Source organism: Lepisma saccharinum, chromosome 5 (assembly GCF_977018435.1).
Source record: "Lepisma saccharinum chromosome 5, izLepSacc3.1, whole genome shotgun sequence".
Taxonomy (NCBI): Eukaryota; Metazoa; Arthropoda; class Insecta; order Zygentoma; family Lepismatidae; genus Lepisma; species Lepisma saccharinum.
In genome coordinates this window covers 26,243,562-26,259,261 of record NC_139233.1, presented here as the reverse complement: position 1 = coordinate 26,259,261, position 15,700 = coordinate 26,243,562, and the positions used below count along the sequence as shown (strand labels likewise).

Below are 15,700 nucleotides of genomic sequence, written 5' to 3'. Positions count from 1 at the left end.
TCTTTAGAACCTATTTTAGGATTTTTAGAGACTATTTTAGGAACCTAAAAATCCGAGGTCTAGTTATAACATGTCTTGCAACTTCCACACTGGAATTTTGTCTACTACAAACATTATAGACGCGGTAGCTCAGTCGTTAGGGCGTCTGAATACCACGCAAGAGGCCCGGGATCGATCCCCGTCGGGGGAGAACCCGAGATTTCTTTCACCTATTCAAGCGTCTCCGGCGCCCACTTAGCGTTGTATAAAGTGGGTACCTGGAGGAAATACTGGGGGGGGGCAAAGGCTTCCAAAGGCCTGGTATTGATCACATCACCTCTTCCTTCGGCCTTCATCAAGAAAGTGTGGGGCCCTAACCCTATACGCCTTATATATATAATGTGTGTAATTTGATTTCTTGCTGATATTTCTTCAGTATTTTACATTATACTTATGCATTAAATATTCCAGAAAAATAACAATCACAGCGAAGCTACATCCAAGTCCTAAAATGGAAAAGGCTGGCATCATGTGATCCATTGTAAGTATTATTTTCTCGTCAGAAGATTTGCAATTGACAGAACGCCTAGGTTCATTTATGCTGTCTACAAACCATTTTCCTATAATTCCAGTGTCACGTAACATCCTAATATGAATGTTGAATTGCTCAATATAGTGAGAACGTTTGGGAAATGGAATCCCTACTATTACAAAGCCTAAGATTTCCTCCATGAAATGCAATGAAGTGGAGTAAATAAGACAGGGATCCACTTTGTTAACTTCATATTCTAGATGATTTCTGGCGCTCATCACGGCGTAATCGTCACCACGAATCAAGTTCTTAAGCTGTTCCTCATAGTTTGAATTAATCTGATACCTTTTGTACAGAGACCTTAGTACAGGGTCTGAACTTAAATTCAATAGTAGTTTATAGAATTGATAACCTCTTATGGGAAATCCTGATTGTGCTAGTTCCTCCAACGTTCCTATAGGTGAAAAATATTTCGGAACCGTTAAAGAGCTTACTATTCCTCCCTGGTAGATACCAACAACAACAAGACTGTAATATGCCCAGAAGAGTATTACAATTCTCAAAGAATTATTCCTAGGAAGAGCTACTGATGACTGCAGAAATGATCTAAATAAGTCAAATGATGACACATCTTGTTCTCTCTCCTCCAAATAGAAGGAAAGCAAGTATGTCAGGAGTCTCCGCATTACTGCCACAACGAAGAACGTGATTCCAATTGCAATCCACACATCTAAAGTGTAGAATAGCACAAGAGACAACCAAGTTGGAATCTTTTTTCCGTTATGTACCGCGATCACTTCTGCACTGATGAAGATGTGTTCAGAGAAGTCTGCTACCTCTATCCGTTCATGCTTGAATCCCATAGAGACAAATCCTACATCAAATTCTCTCTTCGTCAGATCACCCATAGTGTTTACCCATGTCCCGTTTGGAAGTCTTTGGGTAAAATACCTATCTTTTCCGTGGAATTTTGAGATATCCATCGTGTAGTTTATCGATTTTTTCAAATCTTCAAAGACATTCGCGAAGACACCATCTGATTTGATTACACCATCCTCTTTCCAAACGGCAAATTGTGGCCTAAAGTTGAATGGTTGACTAGTTGCTTTCAATGAGTAACCGTGAAGATTTGCAGTTTTCAAAGGTGAGTACGCTTTAGAAAATACATTATTTGAAAGTCCATCAGGTAGATTGCGTAATAACACATATTCACCGTATGTTTTATTCAGAAATGGATTGAACGACGATGCAAATACGCAGTCTTGACATACTGTGTTTCTAGAGCAGCCAATCGAATCAAGCTCAAGACATTCCGCAATAACAGCCACATAGATCACATTTCTTTGCCAAAACATGTTTAAGACATTGTAGATACTAATCTCAGTGACACTTTCGGAATTTGTCAGTAAGACAAGGAACTTGGATCTGATGTTCCAGTTGACAGGATCTCTTCCATTGCAAAACATTTTGTTTAAAGCAACGTGATCAGAAACCAATATAATTACTATGTCAGCATCTCTTGATAACTCGTTCAAACGCATAATATTACTTTTACAAAGAGTCTCATGTGTAATGACGGAAGTAGATAATGTAGTAATTTTAAAAAATTCCGGAAGAAACAATTGATGATTCTCATTGTTGATTTCAAACAAAATTGTAGCAAGTCGAGAATCCTCGAAGTGACTGTCAACCAAGGCGAAAATGTATGCTGCCAATTGACGAATATGTTCTTCTATTTCAACCACATGTGCTTTTCCAGCCAAACAATGAAGCAAAATAACTTTTATTGCAGTTTTTATCTGCATGGTGGAAGTTGTCGAACTTCTCTGAATTGTATTACATCGCCTCTTTGTTGAACCTGCGGAGAAAGAAAATGAAGTATTAGAATTTATTTTGCTGGTCTGCATTTTAATTTTAGTCATCCAAGAAATGATTAGTATTTTACCTTTGAAAACGTGTTAAAGAAACCATTTTGTAACTCGTCGGTTTTTCTGGCGATGCTCGAGTGCTATACGCATCTAAATCTGTTCAATTAGCTTCTTCTTTTCATTATAAATGAATGCAGAAAGTAATAAAATTCATATATTATCTATTGAGCATATATCGAGCTTCCAGTGTGTCATGTAACATCTACTCAATGCATATGGAAAACGTAATTTCAATGGTTCCCGGTTTGGATTTCCGGTGATGGCACGTTGCACGTTGATGAATGAGAACCACCTTTTTGTGAAAGTTCAATACAGATAACCTGTATTAGCATGAAATTAATTTCATTGAACATTTCCAGCATTGTTTGCCATAATTAATTGTCTTGTTGGGTAATCTAAATATAGTAAAAAGAAATGAGGTACTGTTTGTGTGATATTTTTCTTTGAAATATTTTAAATTATTGAAAAAAGAAAACCAATTTAATAATAACGTAAAACTCCGTAGATCTAATTATTTTTATCTATAAACATTTTTATGGTTATACGTCAAACTCGACGTAAAAACATCGGCAACAAACACATCGCCTACATTTCATCGACAGTTCAAAACATCGACAGCAACATCATCGACGACAACATCATCGACGGCAAAAACATCGAAGGTAAAAACATCGACTCTAAAAACATGGACGGCAAAACATCGCGCCAAAAACATCTATGGCAAAAACATCGACAGTAGAAACATCGACGGTAAAAGCATCGACAGTAGAAACATCGACGGCATAAACATGGGCAGTAAAAACATCGACAGCAAAAATATCGATGCCAAAACATCGACGGCAAAAACATCGCTACTAAAAACAGACACCAAAAATATTAACATGGACGGCAAAAGCATTTTTTTGTCATCAAACCGTTAATTTATAATGCAGTCATGTTCTATTATTATTGGAGGAAGGTGGAAAATAGAAGGAACAGAGTAGAAAGACGGGGGTGAGTAACAGAGTGGAAAGTAAAGGGGCGCTCAAACTCCAACTCGCCCAGGTGAAAGTTATATTTTGATTCGCTCCATGAAGAGGATTTAGTGTTGTAACAATGGCATCATGAAGCTACAGCTCTTCTCTGTTTCGACCAAACATGTCTGCATTGGTCGATCTTCTTTTAAATTTGTTGTTGCACAAGAGCGGTATTTTCATTGATTCGATAATTTCGCGCTCCACGCATGCCTTCTGACATTAAAACAATTTAATTATTAGCACCTGATTCTTGCCCCAAAGCTCGAACAATAAAATCTTAAACAATACGAAGTGTCATGTTTCCTTCTGCTTTCTAGCAATGTGCTTTTAACTTCATAGATGGGACCGTTATATGCTCGTTATATTGTGGATGTGGGTGAAATGTTTCTTGATGACTATGGTACGAAACCGACTGAGGGTCCCTTTGCTTTACCTCACCCGCCCACCTTCACACAACGGTATCTGCAGACCGCTTTTGACAGCTACTGGACAGAAGCCTTCAAAACATATTCTCCCCCAAACTTCAGGGTCTCTCCGCAACTGATATCAATTATACTAGTCGCACGTGAAGGGTTGCTAGAATTTTTGTCACAAATGTAGATTGTGCATGAAGTTTTTGATTTGATTTGATTTAGTTTATCTTACTTCGCGTTTTGTGCCTCTTGGCTAATTTGCGAAGATGGGGATGAGTGATGAAATGATGAAAGTAATGAATGGACATTCACAATCAACCAAGCCCGAGCGGGATTCGAACCCGGGACCATTGGCGTCGCAGCGCGATGTGCTAAGCACTCGGCCACAGGATCCGGCTGTGCATGAAGTGTTTGTAACAAACAACGTACTTTATTTTTCAATACACACAGCCTTATACGAACATAAGAAAATAAGGACAATATTTTAAGGAATTCCGTCCATTGAAATTTATTTAGCTGTATTTGCTAGTAGTTTGTGTTGGACATAAATACACAGGTTGTCGCCATACACATAGGCGGATCTTGAATTTGTTTCTGGGATTGGCACAGAATATATATATTATAAAAGCCCACCGGATTTTTATTGGGGATCGAATCTCAGGCAATGTGAGAGCCTAAACGAGAGGTATTGGCTGCGAGAGGTACCTGTTTAGGCACAAGGTGACTCGCCCTGTGAAATGAGGAGAACACTTTAACATACGTTATTACACTTCGATTGACTGGTCTGGCGGGGTCATGATGATAATAGATCAGGATGTTCGTTTACCTGCAGAACGTGCGCTCTCCGACGTGGTTCGCTTATTTGGAAAGTTTTGAACGTAATGTTATGTGTGTATGGGATATAATATGGTACAAATATTCAAAATATTCAAATTAGGTAAGCCAAAACCGACACTTAGTCAGTCAGATGTTTTATTCAATAGCAACTCTAAATTGGAAAAGCAATAATATATTTATGTATTTTTGTCACTTTCACATTTTTAAACGTAATTGAAAAAAGTTGTTTTCCGTCATTCCCCTCAAATTCTTTCCTACCTTGCCTCTGTAATAAATTCTGACGCTCATATTTTGAAATACGAAAATTAGAGTACAACTCAATTACCGTGGTTTTCGGTTGAAAATAAACTTTCATGAAGGTCCCTAGCAACGTCCGTTTCCATGGACACCAACAAACATGGCAAGCTCTAAAGAATTGTTTGTTATTATGTCACAGTATCCAGTGACATGTGAAACGCAGTTAGATATAAATTATTTTTTGTTTATTGATTCATTTTATGTTCAAATATAAAAGTGTGAGGTTTGAATTATTTTGTGGATAAACTTGTATCCGAGCCAGACGTCGGGAGTAGGGAGACGGGTTTTTCCTGAGTGACAGCCGAACTGTCATTGCGGCTTAGAACATGACATATTTGCACCAGCACGGGGCGTCACGGAGAAAAGGAAGGATTATTTTCGTCGAGACCGGGCTAGGAGTCGCAGCGGGTGGGCGAACCCATTTATCACGGATGACCAGGAAAATCAGCTGGAGCCCAAGCCTGCAAGGACCGAGGACGCGCCTGGTGACCGCGTTTCAAGACAATGGACAGAGGTCATTTCCATCTCCTCGGAAACCGAAGCCAAGCCACTACGTGCTTCTCAACGGACAAATTCGAAAGTGGTATAAAATCGAGAGTACCTCGAGTCGGATTTCATAGAGAGAGCATCTCCGCGCTACACTCTCGCGTGACTATTGTTTTGTCTCCGTGAACTTTGTTTTCTTACGTACCGTGAGCGAATTGCAGATAGAGAGTTACCAGTGTGCGCCTTATTTGGTGAAGCGGTACGCGGTGGTTTGTCTTTGTAAAGCGTGTACTACATAATAATGGGCGGCTAAGGGAGATAGAGAAGGAAGGCCGTCGCCTTCCCTGACGCCTGCAACAATGCATCGCCATCATCCGGTGAAGCCAGCCAGCCAGCGCCAAAGACAACGCCAAAGACCGAAGGACGTTTCCAGTTCGACGTTCCAATCGAAGCCCGTTACCAGAGAGAGATGATTACAGATCGACGTCCAATTGATGCCCGACACTAGAGAAATTCCGGACCGGCGCGTGACCACGTACACCCGACGCTAGTGACGAGAGGAACACCCGAAGTTGTAAGGAGGTGCAAGTACACCATATCATCGCAATCATCCTTCGTCGCGATCGACCTCGGAGAACAATTTCGCCGCAAAGGAACCGTGTGCAAGTCCCGCGTCCAGGAGAGATGAATGACCATACAATGTAGCAGAGTCCGGTAGAGTATTCTTCAGATGGTCTATGTCCATGTAAACGTGCATTGTTAGTATCAACACCGTACTGTTAACGCCGAAAGCTCGGTTATTTGCAAAGTGACTCAGGAACCCCGAACCTAACTTCCGTGTCTGATAAATTTTTGATATTGTTATAAAAAAAGGGTCATTTCATGTTTAGATGTTCTAATTTAATTGTCTGCAATCAGAGTTAGAAGTTCCATTCCATAACTTTAATTTTTGTGTAAATTGTTAAAGTGTGCTCCATTTTTGCGTAACCGACCGCCCCGTCCCGCCATTTAATTTGTCAATAGTTGACTGACGAGTCCTTATTAATTGTGGAAAGCGTATTTTATATTGCAAGGTCATGAGCGTGAAGTAGTATTATTTGTTGCATAGTGGTTTTTGATGTAATTTTTGCTCGCGCCGACGATTGATTTGTGTATTCCCGCAGCTGGACCTGATTAAGTTTTGCATCACTATGTAATGGTGTAGTTGTTCTCATTGGACGAGAGAAGCTTATGTGTATTACCCCCGGGGCCTAACCGATGTCGCAGTGGTAGCGTCCTCGCCTTGTATTCAAGGGGTCCCGGGTTCGATACCCGGTGGAGGCACATAGTGGTTCGGATCCCACTTTAAACTGTAGGTCCAGTCCCGATTAGCCTTACTGTGCATAAAGTGGACTTAAAACACCAAATCAATCCAATCCAATGTGTATTACCCCCATCCGAGAAACTTGTTAAATGTCGTGCTTACGACTGGATGCATACGTTCATTCGAACGTAAGTTTTAAACACGCCGAACCAATTGTTTTAGATAACCGCTTTCCGAGGGCTGGCACATAAATTAAGTTAAAAGAGCACAGAAGCTGGCAGACAAATAACCTAAATTCACATAAAGGTTTAAAACTAAAAAGAAATGATATGTTAATGAGATCCATGATTTGTATCTATACTTCACATGTAAAAATACGTCAGATGTGCGAAAGAGAGAGAGAGAGAGAATGAGTGAGTGATTGAGGAGGCAATGTAACAGTTGTTGATTGCAATATTATTTTTGTTGTTACAATAAATATATATTGACATTCTACCGTTCGTCAGTGTTGTTATTTGATGTTTTTCAGGTATCTGATATTATGCAATTAGTGTGTTATGAATGTTCGAATCTACATATCTAAGGTAAACAAAACAGTGCAATATTTCAATGTATTTATCTCCGCCTCGCAATAGTACGACAATAAACGACCGTCTCAGTACCGAACTTCAAAACCTAGACCGTAAGAGTCACGACCGGTTTCCCGTACAGATAAAGACGTTTGACCCCGTGCCGGGGTATGAATGACACGTCATTTCGGGGACTGAATCATCTCCTTATTATGTAGATGTCACCCTTTTTTGAAGCACCTTTTCTAAGCAGGAGTTCAGGGGTCCCGGGTTCGAATCCCGGCCTGGGGATGGATGTTTGTGAGTGTCCACTCATCAATTTTTTCATATCATCACTCATCCCCATCTTCGCCAATTAGCCAGAAGTGGCACAAATAAACGAAGTTAAAAAAGCATATCAATCAAGCAATCTAACCAGGAGTTGTGTTATGATATGTGTTATTGATTTGCGAGAAACAATGTAGATTGACAATGAAGAATTAAGCAAACAATGCGGGCAAAAAATGCGCCATGGAAACGGGTTGCTAAGGACGTAAAAGAAGGGCCAATTGAGCGATTTCTTAATTTTTTCGACCATTTGGGACAATTTCATGGAGGGTCGCAATCGGACATTTTTTTTGCTCCGGGGTTTCCTTCATGGAGAACATTTATGTCAGTTAGTGGTGGGATTGGGGCTTTATATATATTGGATGGACTCGCACACTTTCGATGTGGCCTTTGATCACGTCTTGTGCGCTTGCATACGTGACCTTCGGCAACGTTTTAGGTTCCTTAGTGCTCTTAAGGACTTTGAAAATATCGGAGTGTATTATTGGATTAAGGGAAACGAGTAAGTATGTTCGTTTCTTTGAAAAGTTTAGAAAGTAACGTTATGTGTGCATGGGATCTAATATTGTACAAATATTCAAAATAGTATTTCCGCCCCCGTGGCAGAGTGGTTAGCACATCGTGCTACAACGCCAGGGGTCCCGGGTTCGAATCCTGGCCTGGCATGGATGTTTGTGAATGTTCATTCATCAATCGTATCATCACTCATCCTCATCTTCGCTAATTAGCCAAAACTGGCACAAGAAGCGAAGTAAAATAAAGCAAAAAAATCAGTCAATAAATCAAAATGGTATTGTCTATTATCCTAAAAATAAATTGGGTAAGTAATATCCGTTTCAAAATAGTTAGTTGTTTTGTATAAACGAATTCTATAGCGACATCAAATTGGAAAAGCAACTTTTACTTCTGTTGTCATTTTTACATTTGAAACGTTAATGGAATAATAATTGTTTTACTTCATTCTTCGCAAATTCCTACCTTGCCTCTGTAATAAATTATGACGCTCATATTTGGAAATACGAAAATTCAAGTACAACTCATTTACTGCAGTTTCAGTTCCCTAGCAACGTCCCTTTCCATAGTCAACAACAAACACGGCAAACTATAAAGAATTGTTTGTTATAATACGTGTAAACATCTAGTAAAACAAGCACGGTGTAGACATTTTCGCATTGAGTATACCAATATATAATTGTATCTGGACTGAAACTCCTTATGTAGATGTCAGCCTTGTTTGAGGCACCTTTTCAAAACCAGGAATTGATTCATCTGTGTGTGATATGTGAGAAACAATGTAGCTTAACAATGAAGACATGAATCAAACAAAGTGTGCAAAAAAAATGCGCCATGGAAACGGGTTGCTAAGGACATGAAAAATTGCATTTTCACCCTCAAGAAAGGGCAAACCACCCATTGTGGAGTCGACAGGCAGCATATAAGTTGGGTCGAACTCTTGTTGAATGGACGGAGGCGGAACAGTTAACTATAATAAATGATGGATCACCTACTCATATGCCTAGAAATGGAAGAAATCCGTCATCTATAGACTTAACATTAATTTCAGAAAAGTATTATGCAGACTTTACATGGGAGGCCGATGTGGACTTGAGAACAAGCGATCATTATCCATGTTATTTTTATCTGGCTTATTGCCATGCAACAAATGAAAGAATATTAACTATTCGCAAATGGAAAGTATTCAAAGCTAATTGGTCTAATTATACTAAACTTTTTAATATTTATTTCTCAGAGAATGATGAATTAAAACCTGATAATATTACACATGAGGAGTTTGTAAAAATAATTTCGGCTGTGATGGACTTGAGTTGTCCCAGGGTGATAAAAAGTAGTCAGCAACACTTCCCAAAGATATACTGGTGGACAGAGGAGTGAGCTGAAGCAAAACTACATAGAGTCGAATTAGCAAGAATATACTCACGTCAACCAAATCCGGAGACCTGGATAGCATTCAGACGCTCTGTGGCCAAATCAAAGAGATTATGCATAAAAGCAAAAAGAAAATCATGCAAATTATTTTGTAAAAATTTACACCCAAGCATGAAATTAGGATATGTGTGGAATAAGTTTAGGTCGCTCAAAAATCCTCGTACAGCAAATGTGGTCCCTTTGAAATCAAATTGGAAGACTGAATTTATTCAGAAACTCATACCTACAGTGTCAGACGGAGTAATTGAAACTCCAAATGAATTATGTAGTTACACATCAAAACTACGATCGGCGAAAGGTTTTGCAACTCCAATTTCAAAAGAGGAAATCTATGAAATCATCGGCAACAGTAAAGAATCTGCTCCAGGGATGGATGGAATTACTTATTCGATGATTAATCACCTTCCAGATGTAGCGGTAACGGCGATGTGCACAATTTTTAATAAATTCTTAAATAATGGAAAAGTACCAGAAGATTGGTCCAAACAGTTGATTATTCCAATTTTAAAAACAGGCAAGGACCCTCAAGTAGGTAAATCATATAGACCTATAGCTTTGACGTCAGTAATAGGAAAGATATTTGAGAAACTGATACAAAAAAGAATAGAATGGTTTTTAGAAAGCCAAAATATATTTCAGTTCGAACAAATAGGATTCCGAAAGGGATTAGGATGCCAAGACGGATTAATCACTCTTTCCTCGTTAATTTTCGACTCACTGAAAAGAAACAGAATTGTACTAGCTGCATTCTTAGATAAAAGCGCAGCTTATGATAATGTAGATATTAATATCCTAATCCAAACAATACAACAGCTAAAAATACCTCACAACTATGTTTTGATATTATGCAAGTTACTCAGTAAAAGATCTGTATGTTTCCACTTTTTCAGTGAAAGTAGAGGATCGTATTCAGCCTGCAAAGGGTTACCTCAAGGAAGTCCTTTAAGTCCTTTGTTATTCAACATATACATGATCGGGATGAAAAGGATATTAATTCCAACAGTCAATTATCTTCAATATGCAGATGATATCTCTATCTATATGCCCACGACACAAATTCATACTGATTTTTCTGTTTTAGAGGAACAAATATTGGAAGTGCAAAAGTGGCTTGAAAGTAAAAAACTCTCGATTTCAATGGAAAAATCTAATATTACAATTTTTAGTAAAAAGGGAACACCTCCAATAGTTCACTCAATGTCCCGAAAAACAAGAATTCCCATTACATCCAAAGTAAAATATTTAGGTGTCATCTTGGATGAAAAACTAACTTGGAAGGACCAAATTAAAGCAATACAAGTCAAATCAGAAAAAGTGTTTAATTTGTTCAAAGCAATAGCAAATACTCAGTGGGGATGTCATCCTCGAGTTATGCTTTTATTTTACAAGAATTATTTTCGGCCTATGATAGATAATTCTCTATTGGCAATGTGTAACTTGACAGAAGGAAAATTGAATTCCATTGATGTCATACAGAGGAAATTCTTTAGAAGATGTTTAGGCGTTATGAACAGTACTCCAAACGTAGTAGTATACATGGAAGCGGGTAAATGTTCCATTTCATGTAGACAGAAGATGTTAGCAGCAAATATGCTCTTCAAAGTGAAATCATATTGTGAGCATCCATTCAACAATGTACTAACAAATAGGATACACTTATATGAAACTGGAAAAATAACAAACAGAAAATATGCTATGTGGATAGAATTGTATAATTCGTGTTGTCAAGAATACCAGGATGTTCTACAGATGAGTTCACGGCCTGTTTTTTCATTAGATTATCCTCAACAGTCTCTGGATAATATTCATTTCCCTCGTTATTCGCACATATCGGAATATTTTACTCCATGGCCAAGTTTTTATTTCATATACACAGATGGATCTAAAAGTGAGTCAGGAGTTGGATGTGCAGTGTACGATCCACAACATAAAACAGACCTATTATTTCGGCTTCCACAAGACTGTTCAATATTTACAGCAGAATCTTACGCAATTTACCAAGCTTTAATATATGTCCAAAAATTAAATTTTGCATACAATTAGTTCAAACAATACAAAAATGTGGGAAAAAAAATTGAGTTTTCTTGGGTTAAAGCTCATAGCAATATTACAGGTAATTCTCATGTAGATGAATGTGCAAAGAAAGCAGTGCGTCTTTCAAATATTACGAACTTATCATTATACAATACGGATCTTCTCCCTAGAGTAAAGAAGAAAATTCTGAATGAATGGTTTGATTGGTGTCGAAATGAACTTACAACAGTTGGAGAATCATACAGACCATTTGCTGAATTCAAAACACAAAAACCATGGTTTCATCATGTAAGAGCTACAAGAAATATAATTGTATTAATTAATAGACTGAGAACGGGCTATTTGTGTACTAGGCAACATTTATCCAAAATTGGAATAACGAACAATAAGAAATGTGAATGTGGCTGGGAAAGTGCAGATGCACAACATATAATACTGGAATGCTCAAAATATAATAGAGAGAGAAATATCTTGTATAAAACTTTAAATAATCTAAAGGTTCAGTTTCCAACAAATTTGTTAAGTTTAGTTGTTAATCCAGATGTGGGAATTGGTTATAGCTTGTTATCATTTTTAAGGAAGTGTAACATACAATTGTAAAAGGCAAAATGTTCTTTAAAAAATCTAATATCTGTAAAATAGGGGGGATGGACTGATAATTTTATTGTAAAACAATTGTGTGTGTATTGTTATGGACAAAAAACGGCATAAAAGCTGTTTGGTTCCAAATAAAGGAATGAATGAATGAATGAATAAGAAAGGGCCAAGTGAGCAATTTTTTAATTTTCTCGGCTTTTTGGGACACTTTCATGGGGGGGGGTCGTAATCGGGCATTTTTTGGTTCCGGGGCATCCTTCATGGAGAACATTTGTGTCAGTGAGTGAGTGAGTGGTGCGATTGGGGCTTTAAACTTGGATCTGGATTTGTAGATAAAGAACTCCTGAAATGAAACTAAAATAGCGCACCACTCCTCGGTGTAACTCGTATCGTATCAAATGATAACCAGATATAAATTGGAGGCAACAACTGTACACTCGATACCTTTCAGATTAAAACTGGGCAGAGAAATGTTCTCTCGAACTATTTAACGGGGATTCAAATTTCCGATCGTTAAAACCGTTGGGGTCATTCCACGCCATTTCAACGAGGTCATGTCACCCACCATCTCCGATTTCGATGAAATTTTATAGTTGAAAGAAACTTCCTAATTTTTTTTACTCTATCTCAAAAGGTTTTCATTTTATAGCACTTTCAAATGTCATTAAATCAGTTTTGTCTGTCACTCTTGAGACCCTCGACACAAGATACCCTTGCTTACATTTTATTTATTTTCTCCTTAACCAATGATCAGATCTCTTTGAAATTTTACACAAAGTTCAATGAAATAATACATCAGCACTAAAAAAATGACAAAGGCCTGTAAAAAGACTATTAATGAACTTGTAGCCTAATTTTTGTGGTGGGAAACTAGGTTGCAAAAACCTGAATTTTCAGCATGTGGGATTCATGGATTTAAACATTTTTGATGTTGAAAATCATTGAAAAGACATTTTTGGCCTTTGCAGACAGTTGCGATAATTATTATAACTCAGCTACGAAAAATTATAGAAATCTGTAGTAAAAAACATTGTTTTCAGTTCATTTCAGGCTACATTTTATGTTCCGTACTTTTTTTCACCGTGTCTAATGTAAATCGCTGAAATTTAGGGTCAAAACTGACTGTTTTTTTCAATTTTGAATGGAAAGCGATGTATATGATATATTTGTTTAGTAAGTAAGAAATGAAATATCTTAGAAGTCTTAGGAGTATGCCTACATTGCCCAAACGTGCTGATTTTTGCATCGTATTGCAGTATTTAGTTGGTTGGATTTATATTAACCTTATTTGTGTGGTTAGAATATATTTTCTGTACTGTCATAGTAGCCCATTTCGATTCCAGTATGTGAAAGGAGAAGAGCTACATGTGAAGAGAATAATAAAATTATGATTTATTTTCCAGTGCTTGATCACATACTTTCTAAATAAAAGGAAAGCTGTACTAAGGACAGTGATGTGTTAATTGGATTTGGCCGTTTCAATTCAGAAAGTTCCGAACTTATGTACTACGGAAAGCTGCAATCTTCCGCGCTTACCACTGTTGTGATATGGAAGGGAATTAGAAATAAGAACACTTCAGCAAATGCTTGCATTGGTTCAAACGTTCAAAATTGCCTTTAACGAACTTTATAAGCTTTGTGTTATTCATCAACAGGTGAATGCAGTGTAGCCGATTGGGTTCCAAAACTGGTGGGGGGGGGGGCAAGAATTGTTTACTTTCCCTTGGTACATACGGGTTAGCATAATGCGGGTGCAAAAGCGGCAAAAAGTGCGTGTGGAGAGGGCATCTGCATCCCCATGCCAACATAATCGCCACCACTGCACTAATCGAGAATCAAAAAGGTTTTGCATCCCATAAAAATAATGTCCAGGATTATTTTGTTAAATAACTGTTACATTTGAGGGAATAACCTCAACCTCTAGTTACCAATCTGATTACGAAGGTAAACCATGATTTGCTGCAAAGTAGAAAAATGTTCTTTCACATTCAACCAGAGGCGGATTTTATGGGGGCGTGGGGTGGCAGTTGAAACCACCCCCCACCTTTTGCCATATTTTCTCCCGCACTATGCTAAACCTTATGTACCAAGGGAAAGTACACTGTCCTTGTCCTCGCCCCATAATTCTGGCACCTTGTTCGCCCCCCCCCCCCCCCGGTGAGTTTTTGAAACCAATCGCCGCCACTTTTACACATCATTTTGCCACGTATTATCTAGTCCGTGAGACACATTTTTTTTTTTTTGTTTTGACGGGAGGAATTTCTATATCCAAGTCCATGGGCGTAACTTGGAATCTAACTTTAGGGGGTCACAATCGAACTTTCCGCTTAACTTTTTTGGGGAGGATTAAAAAGTTTTCTAGGCCATAAAAATAGCGTCCAAAATTATTTTTATTTTGTGAAAAAACTGTTACATTGCTCCTCTGGTCCAAGGAGGTCAACAAAAGTACCACTGACTTGTAATTTTTAATAAACCTGAAAATTTTAGACGGCCAGTGCTCATTTGCTAAAGCAGTCCTCTTTTATTGCCTTCACTTCAGTAACTTTTGTATTTGCGACTATTTCCTGATGTCAAGTATTATGGAAAGATTTTATGACGGCCATAGCATTCGCACGGCAAGCCCATCTTGTTACAGATAGGAACTTTAAAGAAAGAAGTTTCTATCTTGCATCTCATAAGATGCTTTCGAAGATACCATGCCTTGTTGGACTACTTTCAATTAATATATATATATATATATATATATATAGCATTATTAAGAAAAAGATCACACTGTTTAAATTATGTGACTTTAAATTAGTATCTTATATTCAAAACAACTACACATAATTTATTAATTTCCAAGTATGAACCATTTATTCGCCAGCCACATTAAGCAACACAGCTCGCAGCTAACGAATAAAGTATGAGTGAGTGTTAATAACAGGAAATTTCCTAGAAAACGAAGTTGAATAGTTTAATTATATAGAACGTATTACAAGCAACCCTCTCTCCCGCAGTTGCTTGGACATATATCGGCTTAAAAATATGTAAAATTGTTTTAGAGTATAACATTATAACTGCAATAAGATTACATTACATTTCTAAGTAAAGGATTAGGGGGGGTGCAGTCGGCCACACTTGCATCCCCGAGCGCACGTCTATGGAAATGAAACTTAAAGGTTCTTTAGTTGTTTAACGTTCTCCTACTTATATAAAAAAATATTTTCACACCTGTTAGTCCTATTCCTAAAAATAGTGATTCAATTTTGTAGCAAGTTTGGTGAGTTATGATTGGCCAAATGGAAGTTTTTTGATTAAAAAAATTAAGTGAGAATTCTTCTAGTTTTGCCAATTTTTGGTCGAAATGCTTTTAACGTACTATAAAAATCTAGGGGAAAAGGGAGCCAAAGATGTTTTGTGGGACTTCAGCCCCCTAGCTCACCTGGAACGCCG

The 15,700-nt window shown here is 37.8% G+C and overlaps 1 protein-coding gene across 1 annotated transcript; it reads right to left on the bottom strand.

Annotated features, from left to right (window-relative positions):
• Positions 1-411: 411 nt before the first annotated feature.
• LOC145987954 (glutamate receptor ionotropic, kainate glr-3-like) lies at positions 412-1,977 on the bottom strand. The gene has a single exon (XM_083122796.1). The coding sequence runs from the start codon at positions 1,975-1,977 to the stop codon at positions 412-414; it is 1,566 nt and encodes a 521-aa protein (XP_082978922.1).
• Between the last annotated feature and the right edge of the window lie 13,723 nt (positions 1,978-15,700).

Coding starts and splice junctions, on each gene's coding strand:
- LOC145987954 (XM_083122796.1), bottom strand. CDS start 1,977: ATGTTTTGCAATGGAAGAGATCCTGTCAACTGGAACATCAGATCCAAG.